The sequence below is a fragment of the Crocodylus porosus genome, unplaced genomic scaffold (assembly GCF_001723895.1).
Source record: "Crocodylus porosus isolate Cpor-Errol unplaced genomic scaffold, CroPor_comp1, whole genome shotgun sequence".
NCBI lineage: Eukaryota > Metazoa > Chordata > Crocodylia > Crocodylidae > Crocodylus > Crocodylus porosus.
The window spans coordinates 21,072,078-21,091,366 of NW_017728918.1; the positions used below are offsets into that span (position 1 = coordinate 21,072,078).

A 19,289-nucleotide genomic window follows, 5' to 3' on the forward strand; every position below is an offset into this window, starting at 1 on the left:
TGCTAAACTTCTTCATAGGAGTGCACAAAATTGAGACTTGACCTGTGTTAACTTCAGAAATGTTCTCACAATTCCTCTTAGCTCTGAAACTTCTAATTTACAGTTTGAATGCCACTCATTTGGTAGCATCGTTTCTAATTTCGCTCAAGTTCAGAGGTAAATAGTAGATTAAGAGAATAATAGACTAAATAAAATTGAAATTCTTACAATCTGAAAATGTAAACTGTCAGTGTTTATTATTTTAGAGCTGCAAGACGAATTAAATTGGTGTTTTCTGACTGATATTACTTTCCCATCTGTCTTGTTAGAACAAATAAAAGAGTATTAGTTATAAATCACACTCCACCTGGTGCCATTCTCCCCTTTTAAAAGAGACTGAAATATTTCAGAAGAATAACCTAATATTGTTTACAGATTTGTTATATCTTATATATTAGCATTACCACTAAGAAGTGGAACCAGTAAACAGTGGACTATTTGCCAACAACAATTAGTCAATTTTTACTTATCTATTTACTTTTATTGTGAAACTTTATTTAGCATGTGTTTATTCTAAAGCACCTTCTCTAACAGGAAATAATTGTCTAATTTTAATTATCCACAGTCCTGAAACAACAAGTTTTATGGAAAGCCTTTTCTTCCTTGCTAAGAAACACAGATGTTTTGTAACGATTAATTTAGCAAAATGAGTTCTTTTCAAAAAGAGGGAAAAGTCAATGGAAAGCTGTCCCCCTGGGTCCATGAATGCGTCTTTGTGAGTTGTTCTGAGTTGCTCTTTGATCAGGTAGAAATCCTCCCCTGAAAGAGTCAGATGGCAGGCGGAGAGGTACCAAATCTTTCTTGTTGTTCTGCAATGAAGTTTAGAATCCAAAATCAGCTAAAATTTGGCATCTTCCACATTTCAGGGATGTATTTGGTAGCCATGTTGGTCTGAGACAAACAGAAATACAAAAATCTAGAAGTTTTATTAGACCAACTGGGAAATCACAGAAAAATATCCTGCCTGCCATCTTACTCCTACAGGGAAGGATTTCTACCTGATCTACACATCAAAGAGCAACTCAGCACTACTCACAAAGACACACTCATGGACCCAGAGGGACAGCTTTCCAGCTCTCTCTATGCAAAAATTAAGTTTATTTCCTACCTATGGAGACTTTTTACCATCTCTACTTTTCCCAGCTCCTGATGAAGGGTCTTTGAGCCCAAAAGCTTGCAAAAAAAAGGATATATTTTTGCGATTTCCCAGTTGGTCTAATAAAAAGTATGATTTTGAAACCAAGAGTTCTAGATTTTTTTATTTCTGTTTGTCTCAGACCAACATAGCTACCAAGTACATCCTAGAAAAAGTAACACATTTTAAGTATGTTGGAGCATCCCACAAAAGATGCTACATCCTGAAAATAAGTAAAAACAAAAATAACCATTCTCGGACAACTAACAAAACTGAAGAAAACCTGGACTAGCAGCAACATCACAATGAAAACAAATCTTCACTTACTACAGTAAAAACTCTGTTATCCAGCATCCCCTGGGAATGGGGGTTGCCAGATAACAAAATATGCCAGTTAATTGAGTGGCCTGGGCCACTGCTTCTCCTGCCTTGTCTGCTTTGTCTGGGGCATCCCGCTGCCCCTCCCGCAGCATCACTGCGCCTTCTGTGGGACAGGAAGGCGGGCCCTGCACAGCCTGTTTGTGCCATGGAGGCTCAGCAGCACAGGCTGCTTTCCCCCGGGACATGGGGGCTCGGAGAAACTGGAAGTGCCACAGTGAGCACTTCCGATTTCACTTAATCTTACAAGCCAGTATGTTGGTTAATTGAGCATGCTGGCTTGTAAGATGCCAGTTAACAGGACTTTTACTGTATATCGGGGCAGGCAGTTATTTTGGGCGGAGGGCCACTTACTGAGTTTAGGCAAGCTATCAAGGGCCACATGACAGGAAGCCAGGGGCAGATAAATATTAATTTTCTAAATTTTTTTAGGGGCCCCACAGGTCGGATAGAATGGCCTGGCAGGCTACATTTGGCTCACGGGCTGCATTTTGCGCACCCCTGTACTATATGCTATTGCCGTGTCAGCAATTTTATTACTGAGAAACCTGGGTATTCACCAGGGCACTGGAAAAGCATTTTGAGACCTTTGAAATGTGGTGCTTCAGAACACTTCTACATATATCCTACGCTGCACGTAGAACAAATGAATCCATGAAAGATCAAGTAATCCCTGACGCTAGTCTGAGTTCTAGAGTTGCCTTGCCCTTCCTGACTGACTCCCTGCAGGTGCAAACCAAAGAAGTATACTCCTCTTTGCTAGCTACCCCCTGCTTCCATTTCCTGTATGCCTCTTTTTTTGCCCTTAAGATATCTTGGATGCCCCTGGTTAGCCAAAGGGGCTTCCTGGCCCCCTTGCCCCCTTTCCTCTGCTATGGGATTGACTCACTCTGAGCCCAGAGTCTTGCATAGTCTTGCGCCTAAGGTTTGGATGAAGAGAAGCAACCTAATAAGATTAATTCCAATTCACAGTACTTTGTTAGAATTGTCTGAGCCAGTCCACGCATCTCTGATTCCACAGCATGACTGGTTGTGACACCACCAGCCAGTTCAGTGTTCACACTAAGAAAACTGCTTGCATGCTGCTCATTCAACATCCGCATCTATTGGCAGGTCTAAGAAGTAGGCCTGATGTTGATAAGGATTTGTACAGTTATGTAGGAAAGTTGGTTGTATTGCTGTAGCAGCCGTCAACATCTTTGGCAGCCCTTCTAGATGTTGGTGTGAAATTATTCCATCAAGGAAAAGCTCCAGATAAAATTCTGTCTACATATGACTCCCTTGTGTGCTATGTATGTAGAGCTAATTATCAAAGCTTGGTTGGCGAAGTGTGCTTGACTCTAATCCACCATTGCCATCACCTGACTAATGAGGTTGGTAAACTGAAAATGATGCTTACATTCCTATCATAAACATGCTTGAACCATTACCAGTAGAATACCTTTTGAATAACAAATTGCAAGTGCAAGACAAAATGCTGGGGACCAGCATGCTTGTATAAACAGTTTAATATGCCATGCACTCCTGGCTGCAAGTGCTACAGGACAGCTTGTTGAATCTGTATAATAACTACAGGGATTCAGAAATGGATTCAAGTAATGAAGAGAGCTGAAAACCTCCCATTACCCATTGTATTAATGTTATATATACCATTGTATTGCCGTCACATTACCATTGGATTAGATTATTACATTTTCCTATTGCCTCAAGTTGAACAAATGTCTGTGTATTTCATTGACATTGAGTTATTTATTAATAATATCTGACATATGTTGAATAAGATGATAACTTTTTTTTACATTTCAGAATGCAGGTAACTCAAACAACTAGCCTGAGTTAAGTTTTCAGTACTGTAGGTCTGCTATGAAATTTATAGTGATAGAATTTGTGGGGTTTTAATATTAGATTGTTGTTTACTAGGATTTTAATTGCATCGAGTTGATATATACATGCTACTGTGCCAGCCATCTTGTAATCCAGTATGGCCACCACATTGGAAATGTTATGATTGATCTCTTTGGTGAACACAGGGTTTGTTTCATCTTTGGAATTAATTTTCTAACCCCAGTGGTAGCTGAAATATTGCTCAAAAGGTGAATTCATGGCAGCCATCCTGGAGTCCAATAAGGCAGCTACACGTACTACTGGCCTAATTGGCAACATGACTTTTCTGACATGGGAAGACCACCTCTAGCTGAAAAACACTGTTGCTACTTAGGCAATGAGTTGCCTACAAGAAAATCTAGGGACCCGACTAGTCAATTTGTACCCTCCTGTAATAATTGTTCTCACTTAGCATAATAGATTTGAGCCCAAGCAGCAAAACTGGTTACTTAGAAATCTACAGTTGTCTCTAATCAAGAGTGGAAGACAGAGCCATCATTGAAAACCTTTAAAAATATGATTAGGACTCGAACAGGTTTCAAGGGCTAAGTTAAAGCTGTTTGTATTTCTGAATAGTCTTACAATAAATTCTTTACAACATATTAAAGTAAGTAGTAAAATCCAGAAATCCACAGAGACTAATACTTTGTCTGGTGCCCTCTAATATGCTACAAATATATAATCTGACTATTGTAGCATGAATGCCAGTGGAAGATGGTTGCACACGTCCTTTATATCCCAGTAATTGTAAAAAAAAGAAAAGGAAAAAAAAACTGAAATAGCTTCATTCTTTTCACCAGAATTTGAGGACAATTTATGTGCTACAGCCATATGTTTCTCTTGGGCCTGTTCAGCGATCCAAATGTTCTGGCCACATATAATTTTAAAGAAAACATTTGTCCTACCATTAAGTAAAAACTCAGTCTATTGGGGGCATGCTGCATTTATAAAGGGAGTAAATAAAAAAAAAGTGTGCATTCCAGTATATGATCCTTATTTTGTAATTACTGTACCGTGAAGAAGTTTGCGTGACCTGGTATTTGAAAAGAAATCTACAATTCTGTCCCACTTCACTGTGTTTTAGAGGGGATACCCTCATACCTTTACAGCAAAAAACAAATGTTATTCCAAGTGTTAATTGCTTCAAGAAAGCATTTCAGTGCTCTGTTGCCTTTAAAAAAATCTTGTAGTTGAGATGCAACTAAAATACCAAACCTGTGTTTCAGCTTTGGTAATGAGGCCAAACCAAAGGCTTATGCATAGGCATTTGTGGATGTGTCCAGATGAGCAGGGTCATGTGCTTGGAGCAGCACAAATTTTTGCAGCTATTTTGTGCCTTAATACATACCCATGCATATGTGCTTTGTTGCGGGACACATTGTCAAGCTTTGGAGAAATTGCCCTTGGCCAGCTCTTTCCAGCTCCCAGAGTACTGAAGCAGCCAAGGCACAGATGGAGCAGTAAAGATGCTCTGGCCAGCAGCCATAGCATCACATTGGAGGATGAAGCCTCCATTTGTTCCGGTCCGTGCTATTTTCACATGTCATGCCTCTTTTTTCCCAGCACTTTTTTGCTACCCGGAAATCCTGTTAGCAAATTTTGTCCCTGCACTGTAAATTTGCAGTGTGGGACATGTTTTAACATTCCACACATGCAATTTGCAGCACCACAAATCTCAAATGCCTGCATCTGGGGACATGGCCTATCTCTATATTTTTTGACCCATGCACTTATCCATAGGAATCCTGTAAAATAGAAAATACTGTTAGAGAGGAGAAGGTTTTTGAAAGCTGGCTAATCATCTAGTAGGTAAGATTTACCTTTTAGAAATGATGCAAATTATATTAGTGTTTCTTTTCAGACATTAGAAAAACAATATGTATCTTCTTTGTTTACAATTCTGTTAGACCTGGCTTGCCCAACATATGGCCTGCGGGCTGCCATGCAGCCCTCCAAGCCATTTTCTGTGGCCCGCGGTGCTGCAACAGGAACCCCTTGTCCCCCCCCAGCCACTCAGCAGCTTCCAAATGGCTGCTGAAGGGCTGAGGAAGAGACAAGTTTCCCACATACACTGCATCAGCTTGACGTTGACAACGCGATGCGGCTCCTCCCCTCTCCCCTCGTTTCTCCATGTCCCTTCCTCGCCCCACCCCCCTTGATTTTAATTTTTCAAATCTGTTACCTTCGATATGGCCATTGTCATGTGAACTAAACATTAACTGAAAGTGTAAATGGGTAAATATACAATGTGATTACTTAAGATTTTGGTTCAGTACTTGAGGTTGTGCTTGCTGTGTTTCTCCCACACATTCTCAGCATCCTCACTTTCCCTGCTAGAATAGTTACTGCAGCTGTTTGAGATCCGTAAGTTTGTTATCCTAAGAATTCTGTAAATACACATGGGGAATAAATTTTTCAAAAGTAATAGATTACAAAATGAAAAATATTCCATCTCTAATAACTTAGCATAGAAATGTATCAGAGGAATGTAGTAAAAAGCACAAGCATTAATATAAGCTATGTTCAAATTAATAAAAAACATTTACAATGGACTTTGGATGCGAATAAAAAAATAACTGAAGTCAGCCAAAATGGAGTATGTCAGAGTAGAAGTTTTAATGAAATCATTTTTAATAACAATGGAGCCAAAGAAAGTCAGAACATACATATCAAATAATTAAAATTCCTTCTAAATATTATTTTTCCCATTTTACAGGAGTCTTAAGTGCTTTTAATATATAATGAATTCCATCTTTTATCTTATCTTACCATTCAGTTGTGAAGTTTATTTTGGTGGCATATAGTCACAGTTATAGAAACTGTTGGCTTAGTAAATTACATAGCTGTCTCCTGTTTTAACTTCTAAAGTGCTAAATGTTTTGGGGAATGGCCTACTAGCTTTGTCTTTCCTTGTATGATGAAGCTGTTACCCTCCAAACCATTTGGGCTACCAGCCTTAGTGCTGACTGGAAGGTTCCTTCCTTTTAAGAAGCTTCCTACTCAGTTCACTGCTGCTAAGTTGTTAGAGGATAGGCTTCAAGATGTACCTTTTTCCACATCTTTTTGGAGTGAGATTTACTGAAGTGATGAGTGCCAGATGACTTCGATTAGTAGGTCAGGAGTAATTAGTAATAAAAGTTCTGATGGAAGCCATGGTAATGACATTGAAGTTGTAGGTAAACTTGTGTTTTCCAAGTGTTTAGAAACTTGTTTTCAAAATTTGTTCAGTGTAATCTGATGATGATTCTTTTAAAACATATATTTGCAGTCGGAGGCAAAGAGAGAGACTTACCCCAGAATATCTAATAATAGCACAGTGGTTAAGACACTCAAATTGCATGCGATAAACAGCGGGAACTTATACCCAGGATGCAGGTGCTTTAACTGATGTTGCTTCTCTCTTCTCATTTCACTCTATGATTTTAATCAGACCAGGCCTGGAAAACTTTTCTGACAATTTTTCAGTCTTTTGATGAATCAGTGCTTCTCATAGAAAATCTTTAATTGAGAAGTTCCCAACCACCTCTACTTAAAATTTCATTTGAAAAAAAAAAGATACGGGCTTTAAACATTGTATATTTTCAAATAGTGGCAATACATATTTTTTTCTTATTTGGCATATTTTGTTATAAAATAGTAGTAGAAAGCTATTCAGTTAAGTCTTTAAATTTATAAATATAAATTTTAAAAAAATCTGTTTCATCCAAAATTTGTCACAAGCTTCAGATATCTTGAATATTAAGTCCTCTTTATTATATAAGTATTTTAGTGCAAATGTTCTTGTTTACTATGTGACTTCATAAAAATAAATTATCTATATTTCTAGCTTAGCTGATAGCTAAACCATAAACAGAGTTGAGAGTAAACTTTGCACTGTAGAAAATAAAAAATTCTTAGTGTTGGTTGTATGGTTTACGTTCATTTGAATGCAACTATTTTAATAGAAGAAAATTCCCAAATTATCAAAATTACTGAAATTAATTCATGGACTTTGACCATAAATGTTTCACAGTCTGTTAAATGACTCCTTTTATCTCTAACTTCTGCATTTTATAGCACAACTATTGGGATGACCTTATTTGGCCTGAAATCATGAAAAGCAATTATTTCATGAGATTGGTAAATGCTTGAGAAGTTTCATTTCTCACTCGACATGCGGTTTGCTTTATAAATGCCAGGAAAAAACCCCACAATATTCTCTGAGATTAAATCAAGTTGTGGTTAAAAAAAACAGTAATTTTATATGTAGTTGGTTATTCATGATTCTTCTGACTCCTAAAATTGATTAGCATAGAAAACATTGAAAAGAACTGGAAATGGAGCTTAGCAGAGGCATGTATCTGCTTAAATAATCATATAGATGATACAAATTTCATTTTATGGTTGCATGAATGATGCATTTGAATTTTCTTCCCAACCAGACTCAATTTTGAATGCAGTAATTTACTGTACTAATCCAAGATCATCTGTTTTGATCATTCACCCTTTACTGTAATAAGTATATTGTTATTCTTATGGTAGAGGGTATAAAATTACAGAGGATTGCTAATAGAGTTGGCATGTAATTAATTTAATTTGAGAATACATTTCCTAAAGAAAGGAATTCAGACTTACGTTCATGAAATGAAATGCAGGTTAACATTCTACAAGTTATCTATATCATAACATGTTATGTGACTGAGAAATATAACCAGAAGTATAGAAAACTGTTTCTAATACTTAACCTAGAAATTCTGAGCGAGGGTCAGGTTCAGTATCACAGTTTTATTTTAAAATAAGAATTTACAAATCTCCCATTGAAGTTGCTCACAACTAACATGACATTTGTTACACTTCATCAGAAATAGTCATGTATAGAATCTGGATTAAAATTGTTAAAAATCAAGTTAATCTGAAACCATTTGACTTGGGTTACAGGGAGAAACTAGTTTCTTCAGATGACCTTTTGGAGTGGTTGAGGCCTTTCTGTGGTGATGACACCGTGCCAGTGAAGCCTCGGATAAAGGTGCTGCAGATCATGGAACAAGCTTTTCATCTCCGTGATGAAGATAGCAAGCTGCTTGTGTTCTTCAGAACTCAAGCTGTTCTCAAAGCCTGTTGGCCTGAAACAAAGGTATCATTTTTATTTACTTTAAGGGATAGCATAATACTGTTGTTTCTTTAAAAATGACAAGATTATACTTGATCAGTTTGTAGTATGAACTGTATTAGTAGTTATACATGCAAATTAAGTGGATCTTTTCCTACCCTCTCATCAGTCGAGGGTCATAACAAATTGTGATCTTTTAAAACTCAAAGTTAGTTGGGTATTTTTGACCGATTTAAACCCTAATGCTTTCTCTTTTCCCTTTACCATCTGCCTGATACTTAGCTGCTGTTTTTCTTTCCTTTCCATCAATAAAATACCTTCTCTCATGTTTTCACTTCCCCTCTGTAAACCTTTTGGGAGTTCTGTAGTGCTTAGTGTTGGGGATAGGGCTGCGTAACCTCTAGATTCTTATCAGGTCTCTATGACCTTAGGTACAAAGGCTGCTTTCAGATATTTAAAAAAATGCACTTTACCAGAAGAAGAAGCACATTACTTGAACCCAGCTCTGTAGGATCTATAAACATCAAGCACTTCGGTGGGGCTTTTTTGGCACTTTTAGCTAAAGCTGATTCAATCAGCTATTAGATAAAGATGCTAAAAAAGTCCCACTAAAACACCCAACATTTACAGACATTGGGTGAGCGGGGTTGAAGTAAGGTGCTGCCTATTCTGGGCATGTGCAGGGCTCAGCATGGGAATGCACCAAGTTTAAAGTAAAGTGCTGTTTGGGGAAAGGGTGATATCTGCAAGCACCCAAAATGTAATTAATTTGTGCTTCATTTTTAGCTGCCTCAGGAAATGTATCTGCTGAGAGCACCCCAGCAGCTGTTACACCTCATTTTCTTACTTGCTGTGGATGAAATTATGCAATTCTTTCATACTTTAGGCTATGCATTTGACATAACGCCAGGTTTAAGGTGACCAGTGCTGTATAGTCACAGCCTTTCTAAAACAAAAAGATGTATTTAGTAAATGTCACTAAGCGTTTGAGGGAATGGGTTAAAACAACAAATAGCCTACACGTTCGGACTTCTCTAATCATATGCTTTGCTAAAAGCTCAGTAAGATGGGCTTCCCTCTTGAGATTCAGGGCTAGAGATCTTTAGTATTCTCAGGAATTCCTGGGATTTGGCTCGTTTCCAGTCTTCCTTCAACAGAACATCACCCAGCATTCCACCCTTCTGAAAAGTACATTTTTCTCTAGCATCTGCTTTCTTTGGACTCCTTGGTGCTGCAGCAGCCTGCATTGGCATCAGGTATTTCCACTCAATATGCAAGCATTCTCCAAACCCAAAAGTATGTTGGTGAGGCCCTTTCTAGAGTCATGTCTGATGGCTGTTCACAACCACACCAGAGATCTGTGTTTCAAGAAGGACAGTCCAGAGTAGCCTCACTGGCTTTTCTTTCTCATATTTGGAGATTGTCTGTGGGAGCAGAAACATAGGGCAGGCTTTGAGGGAATCTCAACCAGAGTACACTGTCAACATGCCCTTTTACTGTGCTTTATTCAGCTAAACTAAACAAACCTTTCTGCTGGCCACATTGTCTGACACATTCAAGCTTTCTGGCGTGCATCCTTATGTTTGTGGCAGTATCTTATACCTGATTTTTTTCATCACACCACTTAGAAGCCTTTCAATCACACCACTTAGAAGTATAGGTCCTTATTCACCACCAAGTTGTGTGTATGTGGTAAAATGGTGTCAATATAAAGCTTAATGCCAATTTATAGATTTCATAGACGTTAGGGCTGGAAGGGACCTTGCGAGATCATTGGGTATAGCCCCCGACCCAAGGGGTAAGAAGTCAGCTTGGGTTGGATCACCCCAGCAAGATAAGCATCCAAGTGTTTCTTAAGCTATCCAGAGTAGGTGCTTCTATCACTTCTGGGGGTGAATCTATTCCAGCCTCTGGACATTCAGACAGTAAAGAAATTTTCCCTACTGTCCAATCTAAAACAGTCTTCCAGCAGTTTGTGACTATTAGATCTTGTCTTCCCTTGCGATGCCCTGGTAAACAGATGTTCCCCAAGATTCTGATCCACACCCCTTATATACTTATAGGCTGCCACTAAGTCACTCCTGAGCCTTTCTTTCTCCAGGCTGAAGAGTCCCATGTCTCTCAACATCTCCTTATAAGCCATGCTCTCTTGACCTCTAATCATGTACATGGCTCTCCTCTGGACTCTCTCAAGCTTCTCCACATCTTTTCAAAAGTGTAGAGCCCAGAATTGTATGCAGTATGTAGCCGCTGAGCTTTGAACAGCCACTCCCGGGCGGCCTTTGCTCTGGTGGTTGATGTCAAGCTCCTTACAGGCTCATGTTGTCACCTGAGCAGATGTCTTCCTCCTGAGTCTTCAACCCTGCGCTCGCCTGCCACGACTTGGTGCTCCTCAGTGTGTTCGCTGAGTGCGCTCGATAGCCCATGGTTCACCCGGCGGTTACTCACGGGACTCCGCCACCCCTACACCCCAGCCTCACGCCTCCTTCAGTGCGATGTCTGTCTGACGGCCTCCTCCCTTCTGTGGGGCAGCACCTTTCGACTGCAGTCTTGGGCTCCCGCCCCTTGGCCTGCCTAGTCTCCACCTCTCTGTCTTGAGGGAATACCTAAAGGAAAGGAAAACCTTCTGAGGCTTCTCCTCAACCTCACTCCTCGGGGAGCTGCCCTTCCCCCTATGCCCCTAGTCCGGGGCAACAACATAAAAAGCAACAACAAAAATATCACTGGGCCACAAGTCACTCCCTGCTTCCCCCTCTCTCCTTTCCTGGACTCTGTCAGGGATGGGCTATTTCCTTTCCTTCCGACGCCCTCAGCAGTCACCCTCTTGCTTGCCCGACAATCTAACTGGGTCTGGCAGTGATACCCGCCCCGGCTGAAACCCCTTCAGGGCTCTTCCGTGGTTTTCTTCCCCCTGGCAGGACTTCCTCCACGCCCCGTCATCCCCACACTCCCACCTGGGGCTGGCTCCATTCCCTGGAGTCGCTCTGGTGATGCCTCCAGACAGCGTTCCTGCCATCCCTTCACTGCCCCATGAGGGTTCCTATTGGGGTGCTCTGCCTTGTTCAGCCTGTGTTAGCCCCTGCTGGCCCAGGTTGACGGATCCAGTGGGAAGAGTCTCTCCTATTGCTGACGTCAGCAGCAATTCTCCTTCCTTACTATCCACTCCCTCCATGGCGTCTGCCACCATTTTTATCCTTGCTTGCCGGCATCTGACACTGACGCCACCAGCCGGCCATAATTGGACAAAAAGGCGGCTGATGACCCGCGCACAGTCTTCGTTCTACCCCTTGCGTGCCGTGCTCCAGGCTGCCGGTAAGTATCCTGCATTACGTTGTTTCCAGGGACTACTTCAGAACTTATCCTGGTAGAAGGTCCCTTTTAAAACCCAAAGTAAAAAAATGAACCAGTGGTGGTGCATTAAATGCATGGATACTCACATGAAGTGCAGAAGCTAAATATCTATTTGTTTCTGGTATTTTTAAATGTTTCTCATTATGAGGTGCTTAGTCGGCTTTGTCAGCAGATATAGATATCATTGCTCTGATGGAGTTTTTTAATGTAGCAATGAGTTTAGTTTGTTGTTTTGGTACTTTCACAGTTGTCTTTTAACTTTTTTTTTTTTTTTAAGTAACACTTTTGAATTATGTCCTGTGAAAATAAATATTTGCCCCTTTTCTCATGCCTCATCCATGTGCAGCATATTTTAATTTGTGTGACAGGGTCAGAGGAGTTGCCGAGCTGCAGGACCTTGCTGGCAACGGCAGGAGCCCCATGCCACAGATTGCACTTGCGGTGCTGCACTGTGCCAAGCCGCAGGAGCATGGTGGTGATGGTAGGATCGCCACACTGTGGATCCTGCCAGAGGCCCTGAGGCACCCTGAGCCATGGGAAGGGGGCAGCAATGGTGGGATCGCAGCACCGCAGGCCCTGCCAGCAGCACCACAGCATGCCAAGCTGCAGGAGCCTGGCAGTGGCGGCGAGTTCGCCACATTGCAGGACCTACCAACAGCACTGCATTGTCCTGAACCGCAGCCAACGGGCCCAGGCTCCAGAAGAAGAAAAAAAGCCGGCACTGGCATTGAGGTGCTTTATAAGCACGTGCCAATGCCGATTTGCCAGCAGCAGGGCAGAGCCAAAGGTCCCACACTCCAGTCCAACATGGGAACCGGAAGGAAGTCCCCAGTAGCTAAGGGAAGGCTGCAGTCAAAACAGAGATCCTAGGAGGGATGACTGGTGGCAGCCTCTGGACAAGAAGCTGCCCCCGCAAACTGACTCAGGGTCAATTCAGTTACTTGGAAAGGTGGTGTGGAGGTCAGACATGGAGAGTGGAACAAAAACAGCGCAGACTTACAGGACAAGATAAAAGTGATAACTGGTATAAAAACAAAAAAACAAAAACTGTGTCCATGCAACATTAGAGTAACAACATCGGCCAACAATGGGGTGGCGCTAGGCAGAGCGTAGGGGAGGCGGAGCCCCAGTATCCTTGCGCTATCAGGTAGACGCAGCAAGATACCACTGAGCTTGGATTAACAGCATTCCCCAAAATTAAAACTTTATCAAAGATGTGGCAGGCAAGAAGCAGCTGTGGCCTTGGTAACTGGTGCCAGGGGTCAAACTGTTAGGCCACAAGACCATGGTTAGCTTCAGGTAACAAAGAAAAACCTAAGTGGAGAGCTCAGGACAGGCACGGCAAATTACAATTTGTCTGGGACTTTCCTCCTTTTTTATATTGTAAGCTTCTGGTGGCAGTAAATATCTCCTTTGTGTGATAAAGGCCAGCACTTTTGCAGCTCAGCATCCATTTAAACAATAATTGGTTAGTACTTGCATTACACAGGCATGCATTTATTTGTATGTATATAGTATTCCCTCTGTCATATAAAACCTGTTAAAATTGTCTTGTAACAAACCTTTACATCAGATAAAAAAATGTATTGTAGTCAAATCCCACTAATACTGAACCTCCTTACTTATTAATTACCAATGGAAAGTGTTCTGCTGCTATGGTGGCTTTCTTAGCATGTGAAAGTACTCTTTGCCATTCCATACTAGTGATGGGTGTTTCTTCTTCAGCTAAAAATAAGGAAGCATTTATTTCAGCTCAGTCTTAAAAGTGCCCTTTCTGTTCAGTTTTTGCCTATTTACATAATCATTTGTTCATGCCAAGCTGCCCCTTTCCCCTGGAAAATCCCAGCTTTCCATGGTGAATTGGTCATAATTACGTTATTGTTCCTAGAGCAAATTAGAAAGATTCATGGCACATCACAGCAAAATCATGTTATTACTACCCAAATTGACCTTGATAACAATACAGAAGGCAGTCCTAAGATCTTGGAGATGCAAATGTAATCTTCAGGTGTATCAACTAGGAAATATTCGGCAGAAGATTATATAGGAACAGACCAAAAACGAATAAAATTTCTGTTTCACAGAGAATTTTACAACATTCAAATTCTTCTTCCCAATAAAGCCGGGGGGAGGGGAAGAGGAAGACCTTCACCATTTTTTAAAAAAAACTTCCGCTGAAAGTTTGAAATTTTTTGTTTCAAAATGTTGGTGGATTTGGTGAAAGTGCACGTATTTAGTCAGCACATAAGGGAACATGATACAGACACCAGGGAAACTTCAAACAATATGCTACACTCCGAATGAAATATAGGTCTTGAAATTAAATAGCATTCAATTTTATTTAGTTATTCCACAAAATTCTCACTGAACTCAACATTATCGTATACATTTTTTGGTGTCAAGAAAATCACTTTGTCAGGAAAAAAGATCTGCTAAATGCATCTAATTATGTTTCATCTATATTTAGCCCAGTTGTTAATACTACTGGAATACTATTTCCAGGACCCATGATACCACTTTCTCAACATCTTGTTTTAATTGTGGATAGTTTTAAAGAAGTTACATAAAAATAAAGTTAGGGAGTGACTTAGTCTTTAAGGCTCAGTGTGGGAAACAGAAATTTGAAGAACCCTTCATACTGACACACCAAGCTATAACAAAACGAATGGCTAGAAACTGATTCTTGACAAATTCAGATTGGAAATATGGTGCAAATTATTCATAGATTCATAGAAGCTAGGGGTGGAAGGGACCTCACAAGATCATCAGGTCCAGCCCCTCTGCTCTAAGGCAGGAAAGACTGTTGAGGTCAGATGACCGCAGCGAGGTATGCGTCCAGTCGTCTTTTGAAGATGTCCAGGGAAGGTGACTGGGGAGAGTCTGTTTGAGACTCTGGACACACAAACCATAAAGTTTTTCCTTATGTCTAATCTGAAGGAATCTTCTATTAGTTTATGACCATTATTACTAGTCTTCCCACGGGAGTGCCTTGGTGAGCAGATATTATCCTAGTCCCTGATGTTAGCCCTTTTCCCGGCTGAACAGTCCCATGTCCTTCAGCCTCTCTTTGTGTGGTCTCTTCTCCAGACCTCTAATCATTTGTGTGGCTCTCTTTGGACTCTTTCCAGCTTTTCTACATCCCTCTTGAAGTGCAGCGCCCAGAACTAAACCCAGTACTCCAGCTGTGACCTCACCAGTGCTGAGTAGAGCAGGATGATGACATCGTTAGTCTTGCTTGAGATGCATTGGTTGATGCATGCCGAACTGTTGTTTGCTTTGTTGACTATAGTATCGCATTAGTGGCTCGTGTTCATTTTATGGTTGATCATGACCCCAGGTCTCTTTCAGTTGTGGTGCTGGCTAGTGTAGCACCACCAAACCTGTAAGTATGTTGTGGATTATTTCTCCCCAGGTGGAGCACTTTACATTTCTTGGTATTAATCTTCATCAGGTTTAGATCCGCCCACTTTACAAGCCTGTCCATATCAGCCTGAATCCTCAACCTGTCTTCCAGCTTGGCTGCACTCTTGATCTTAACAGTAAAAATAATGCACTGCTTGAATAAGTTGTGGAAAAGTCCCTGAAACATTTATTTCAATAGTGGTTACTTTTTAGAATAGTTCAAGCGGGAATTAACTCAAAGAAGCTTTATACTCTGTTACAGTCCCACCTTCTTACATAGAAGGTGGGACTGTATGATCACAGTGCTAACTTGTGCCATGTTTGGGATTCACCATAAACTCTGGATAACCTTTTTGCCATTGTCAAGCCAGTTATTTCCAACTCTGTCTGTGATAATACTACTTGGTGGGTGCATCTACACATGTGCTTTACTTTGGAATTGACTAATTAGCTCTGCAGTAAAGTGTCACTGTCTACACATATGCCCATGGTAGGGTGCAATAAATTAACTCCGCTGAAGGATAGTATTCTGAGATGAGTAGTATCCTACAGCGGAGTAATTTATGCTGCCTCACTGCACATGTAGACAGTGACCAGGGCTGGCTGGAGCACAAGGGTGCTGTACTGCAGGGGCTGCCTGCCAGCTAGCGCTGCACTGTAGCACCCTTGTACCCCAGCCAGCCATGATGCTGTGATCCAGAGCATGGGAAGTGACCCCCTGAGCCTGTTGCCAGCCTGGGGCTGCTCTGCCCCAGCTCAGACTACTGTAGTCCTGGACGCATGGGTATACACTGCTCCTGGGAGCCATTGACTGGCACGAACTGCACCAGAGTTTATTGCTCTGTGCTGCTTGCACATGTAGATGTACCCAATGTTGGTGAATCCAGGGCTGTCCAACTTCTGGGCAGGAGGGAGCCACAGACCCCCCACACAGGTTGCACACCCCACAGGTGCTCCACTCCTGAAGTTCCACTCCCAGCCCTGCAGTATCCTGTTTCCCTTCAGTTGCATGGGCAATGCAAGCAGCATAAGCAGCCTGGTTCTCCTCAGCTATGCAGGCAGCACAGCCTCTCTCTTGGCCACATGCACAGCATAGGCAAATCAGCTCCCCTCTGGGCATGTGCACACCTCAAGTAACTTGACCTTTCACTACCACATGGCCAACATGATAAGCCTGGCTACTCCTCACCATGCAATCAACGTGATCAACCTGGCTGCCCACAGCACCTGGCTTCAGCATGTACAGATGGCCTGGGGCCTGACCCTGACCAGCCCCAAAGCTGGTGAGCAGGATTTGACCCTCTGTGGGTTTGACACTCTGAATTGACCCTCTGTGCTGCAGGCGTTGTCCATAGCACTGAGTCCAGCCCATGTGCCAGACCAGCTCTGTGTGCTGCATGGGACATGCAAGGTCAATCCGATACCCTTCGGTCAGATCTTATAGCTTGATGGGCTGGATGTTTGACACGCCTCATATTGAGAAACTAGAGACAGTCCAGAGGAAAGTGATGAAGATGGTAAAAGGCTTAGCCAGCCAGCCATATTAGAAAAACCTGAAGAAAGTAGATGTACTTGATTGGGGCAAAGGAGAGTAAGACAGGAAATGATAACAGTTTTCATATATTTGAAAAGTTGCCATAAAGAAGATGGAGGAACATGGTTCTTCCTTGCTGCAGAGGAACAGGACAAATGACAGTGAGTTTAAACTACAGCAAAGCAGGTGTAGGTCAGCTCTCAAATATAACTTCCTAACTGTAAGATCAGCAAGACAATAGAACAAGCTCCCTAGGCCCCTTGTGGAATATCCTTGCCTGGGATTTTCAAGAAAAGGCTGGATTGGCACCTTGGAGATGGTTTAGGAACAGTGTACCCTGGATCTTTGTAGGAGGTTGGACCACATAGTTCTTCATACTCCTTTAGGTCCCTTCCAAACCTAAGATAATAAGAACAGGGTTATCCCTGGGAGTTTAGGTTCGATATTAGGAAACACTTCCTCACGAGGAGGGTGGTAAAGCATTGGAATAAGTTGCCTAGGGAGGTGGTGGAATCTCCATCCTTGGAGGTTTAAGGCCTAGCTTGACAAGGCTCTGACTGGGATAATCTAGTTGGGCTGGTCCTGCTTTGAGCAGGGGGTTGGACTGGATGAGCTCCTGAGGTCCCTTTCAACCCTCATTTTCTGTGATTCTGTGGTTCTATTTACAGTGTGATCTCCAAAATTATTCTTTTTCCTTCCAGTTCTTGTTTTGTCTTGAACCATGATGCTGTAGTATTTTGCAGGATCTCTCCCACGTGAATAGTGCATCTTCTGCGGACTGCATGCTGATTTGAAAGTTTAGACTCTTGACTACAATAATCTGAAGATTTCTTCCTCCTTTGCCTGAAGCATTACAATGCCTGCCATCCCTCTGTTCTGACTGTTAGCCTACAAATAAGATTTTGCTAGTTATTTATATTCAATGATTATCCATTTTCAAACTGTGTTATTTCATCAGTGACTCAGTACTAAAGTGCTTAGGAGCAAAGCATTTCTCTGAGGTATAGATTTTAATTTGCAGGATTTAAAAGGGGAAAATAATGTTCCTAACACTTTAATAAGAAAACTTTTTGTGCCTCACCTCTGTCTTAGAAATTCTTTGAAACCCAAGACGATCATTTAAAGTAGATTTGAATTTTTCCAAAGCACTTTTCACCTGTGATCTGACTGTCATCTGACATGCCCTGAAATCCTTGTGAAAACACTACACAACTCTTTTCCCCAAACTACTACAAAAATTTAATTTATATAAAATCATTATTGATCCTATATAAATAGTATATCCACTTTCCATTTTGCTTGTTTGTTAAAGCAAACTACCTTCAACTCTCATTCTGGGCTTCAAATTTTACTTGTGTACAGCATTTGCTGTCCTGGTGGCTCTTAGCACTTCAGCCAGTCTATAAATGTTTGCCATACAATAAGATTCTTGACCTTCAGCTGTTTTTTCTTGTTAGTGCAACGTGTCCCCTGACAGCACTCTTCTTGTTTCCTTTAACTCTTCTAGTGCACTTTTGAGCAGCAAAGATGTTACAGTTCTTAGTTGTACAACCAGCAGTCTTTAAATACACATGACAAATCACATATAGATAATACTTGGCAGCCTTGCCTGTAGAAGGAAAAACACAAAGGGAAGTATTTGACAGAGGCCTTCATAATTCTGATTTGTTGTCTTTGAGAATTTGTAAAAAGTAAGACCAATTTTATTCTCTTTCATCAACTCAGTAACCTTGACTCTATGGCTAAGTACAGACACTCAGGAAGCCCAAGGCTGATTCAGTCTTCACAGTGTTCTCTAAGATGCATAGATTGAACTGATAATTAAGTGAACTGATGTTCACTTCTGAATCTGAAAAGGTAGCCAAATACCTGCAGTGGCCCAGGCCAGAAGTTGTGGGCTGTTAGAGCATACCTCCCACTCCCAGCCTGCTGACCACTGCCAAGGGCACGCAAATACAACTGAGCAGGTCCATCCCTGATTGGCTTTCCAGCACCCCCCCCCCCATCCCCCTGCTGTTGTTCCCCCTCACTCCATGTTGGGGAATCCCTGCACTTCCAAGTTTCCTTGTCTTGCTGCAGGTGCAGAGGGGGGATTTCTACCTCCGCATGTGGTCCAGCACCAGCTCAGCCCTTGGCTAGAGGGATTGTGCATCTCCTCCTGCCCTTGTGGGTGTGAGGCTAAGTGGGTACCTGACCGTGCACTGGCAGCAGGGCTCAGGGGACCTTCCCTAGGATGGGGGAAACCCCTAGTTGGTGCAGGGATCCCGCTTTGTGGGCTGATGCCACATGCCAGGTCAGCCTTAGGCTGGACGAACTGTTTCCCCCACTCCTGTGGAGGTGTGGCTAAGCTATCACCAGACCACATGGAGGGGTGGAGGAGTGAATTCATAGATTTCATAGACATTAGGGCTGGAAGGGACCTTGGGAGATCATTGAGTCCAGCCCCCTGCCCAAAGGGCAGGAAGTCAGCTGGGGTC

The 19,289-nt window shown here is 41.9% G+C and overlaps 1 protein-coding gene across 1 annotated transcript in view; it reads left to right on the forward strand.

Annotated features, from left to right (window-relative positions):
* NBAS (neuroblastoma amplified sequence) overlaps positions 1 to 19,289 on the forward strand; it is a 364,123-nt gene that overhangs the window by 299,159 nt on the left and 45,675 nt on the right. Inside the window, exon 48 of the mRNA XM_019538135.1 lies at positions 8,354 to 8,549. Within this exon, the coding sequence (XP_019393680.1) occupies positions 8,354 to 8,549 (196 nt within the window). The remainder of the gene's footprint in view (positions 1 to 8,353; positions 8,550 to 19,289) is intronic.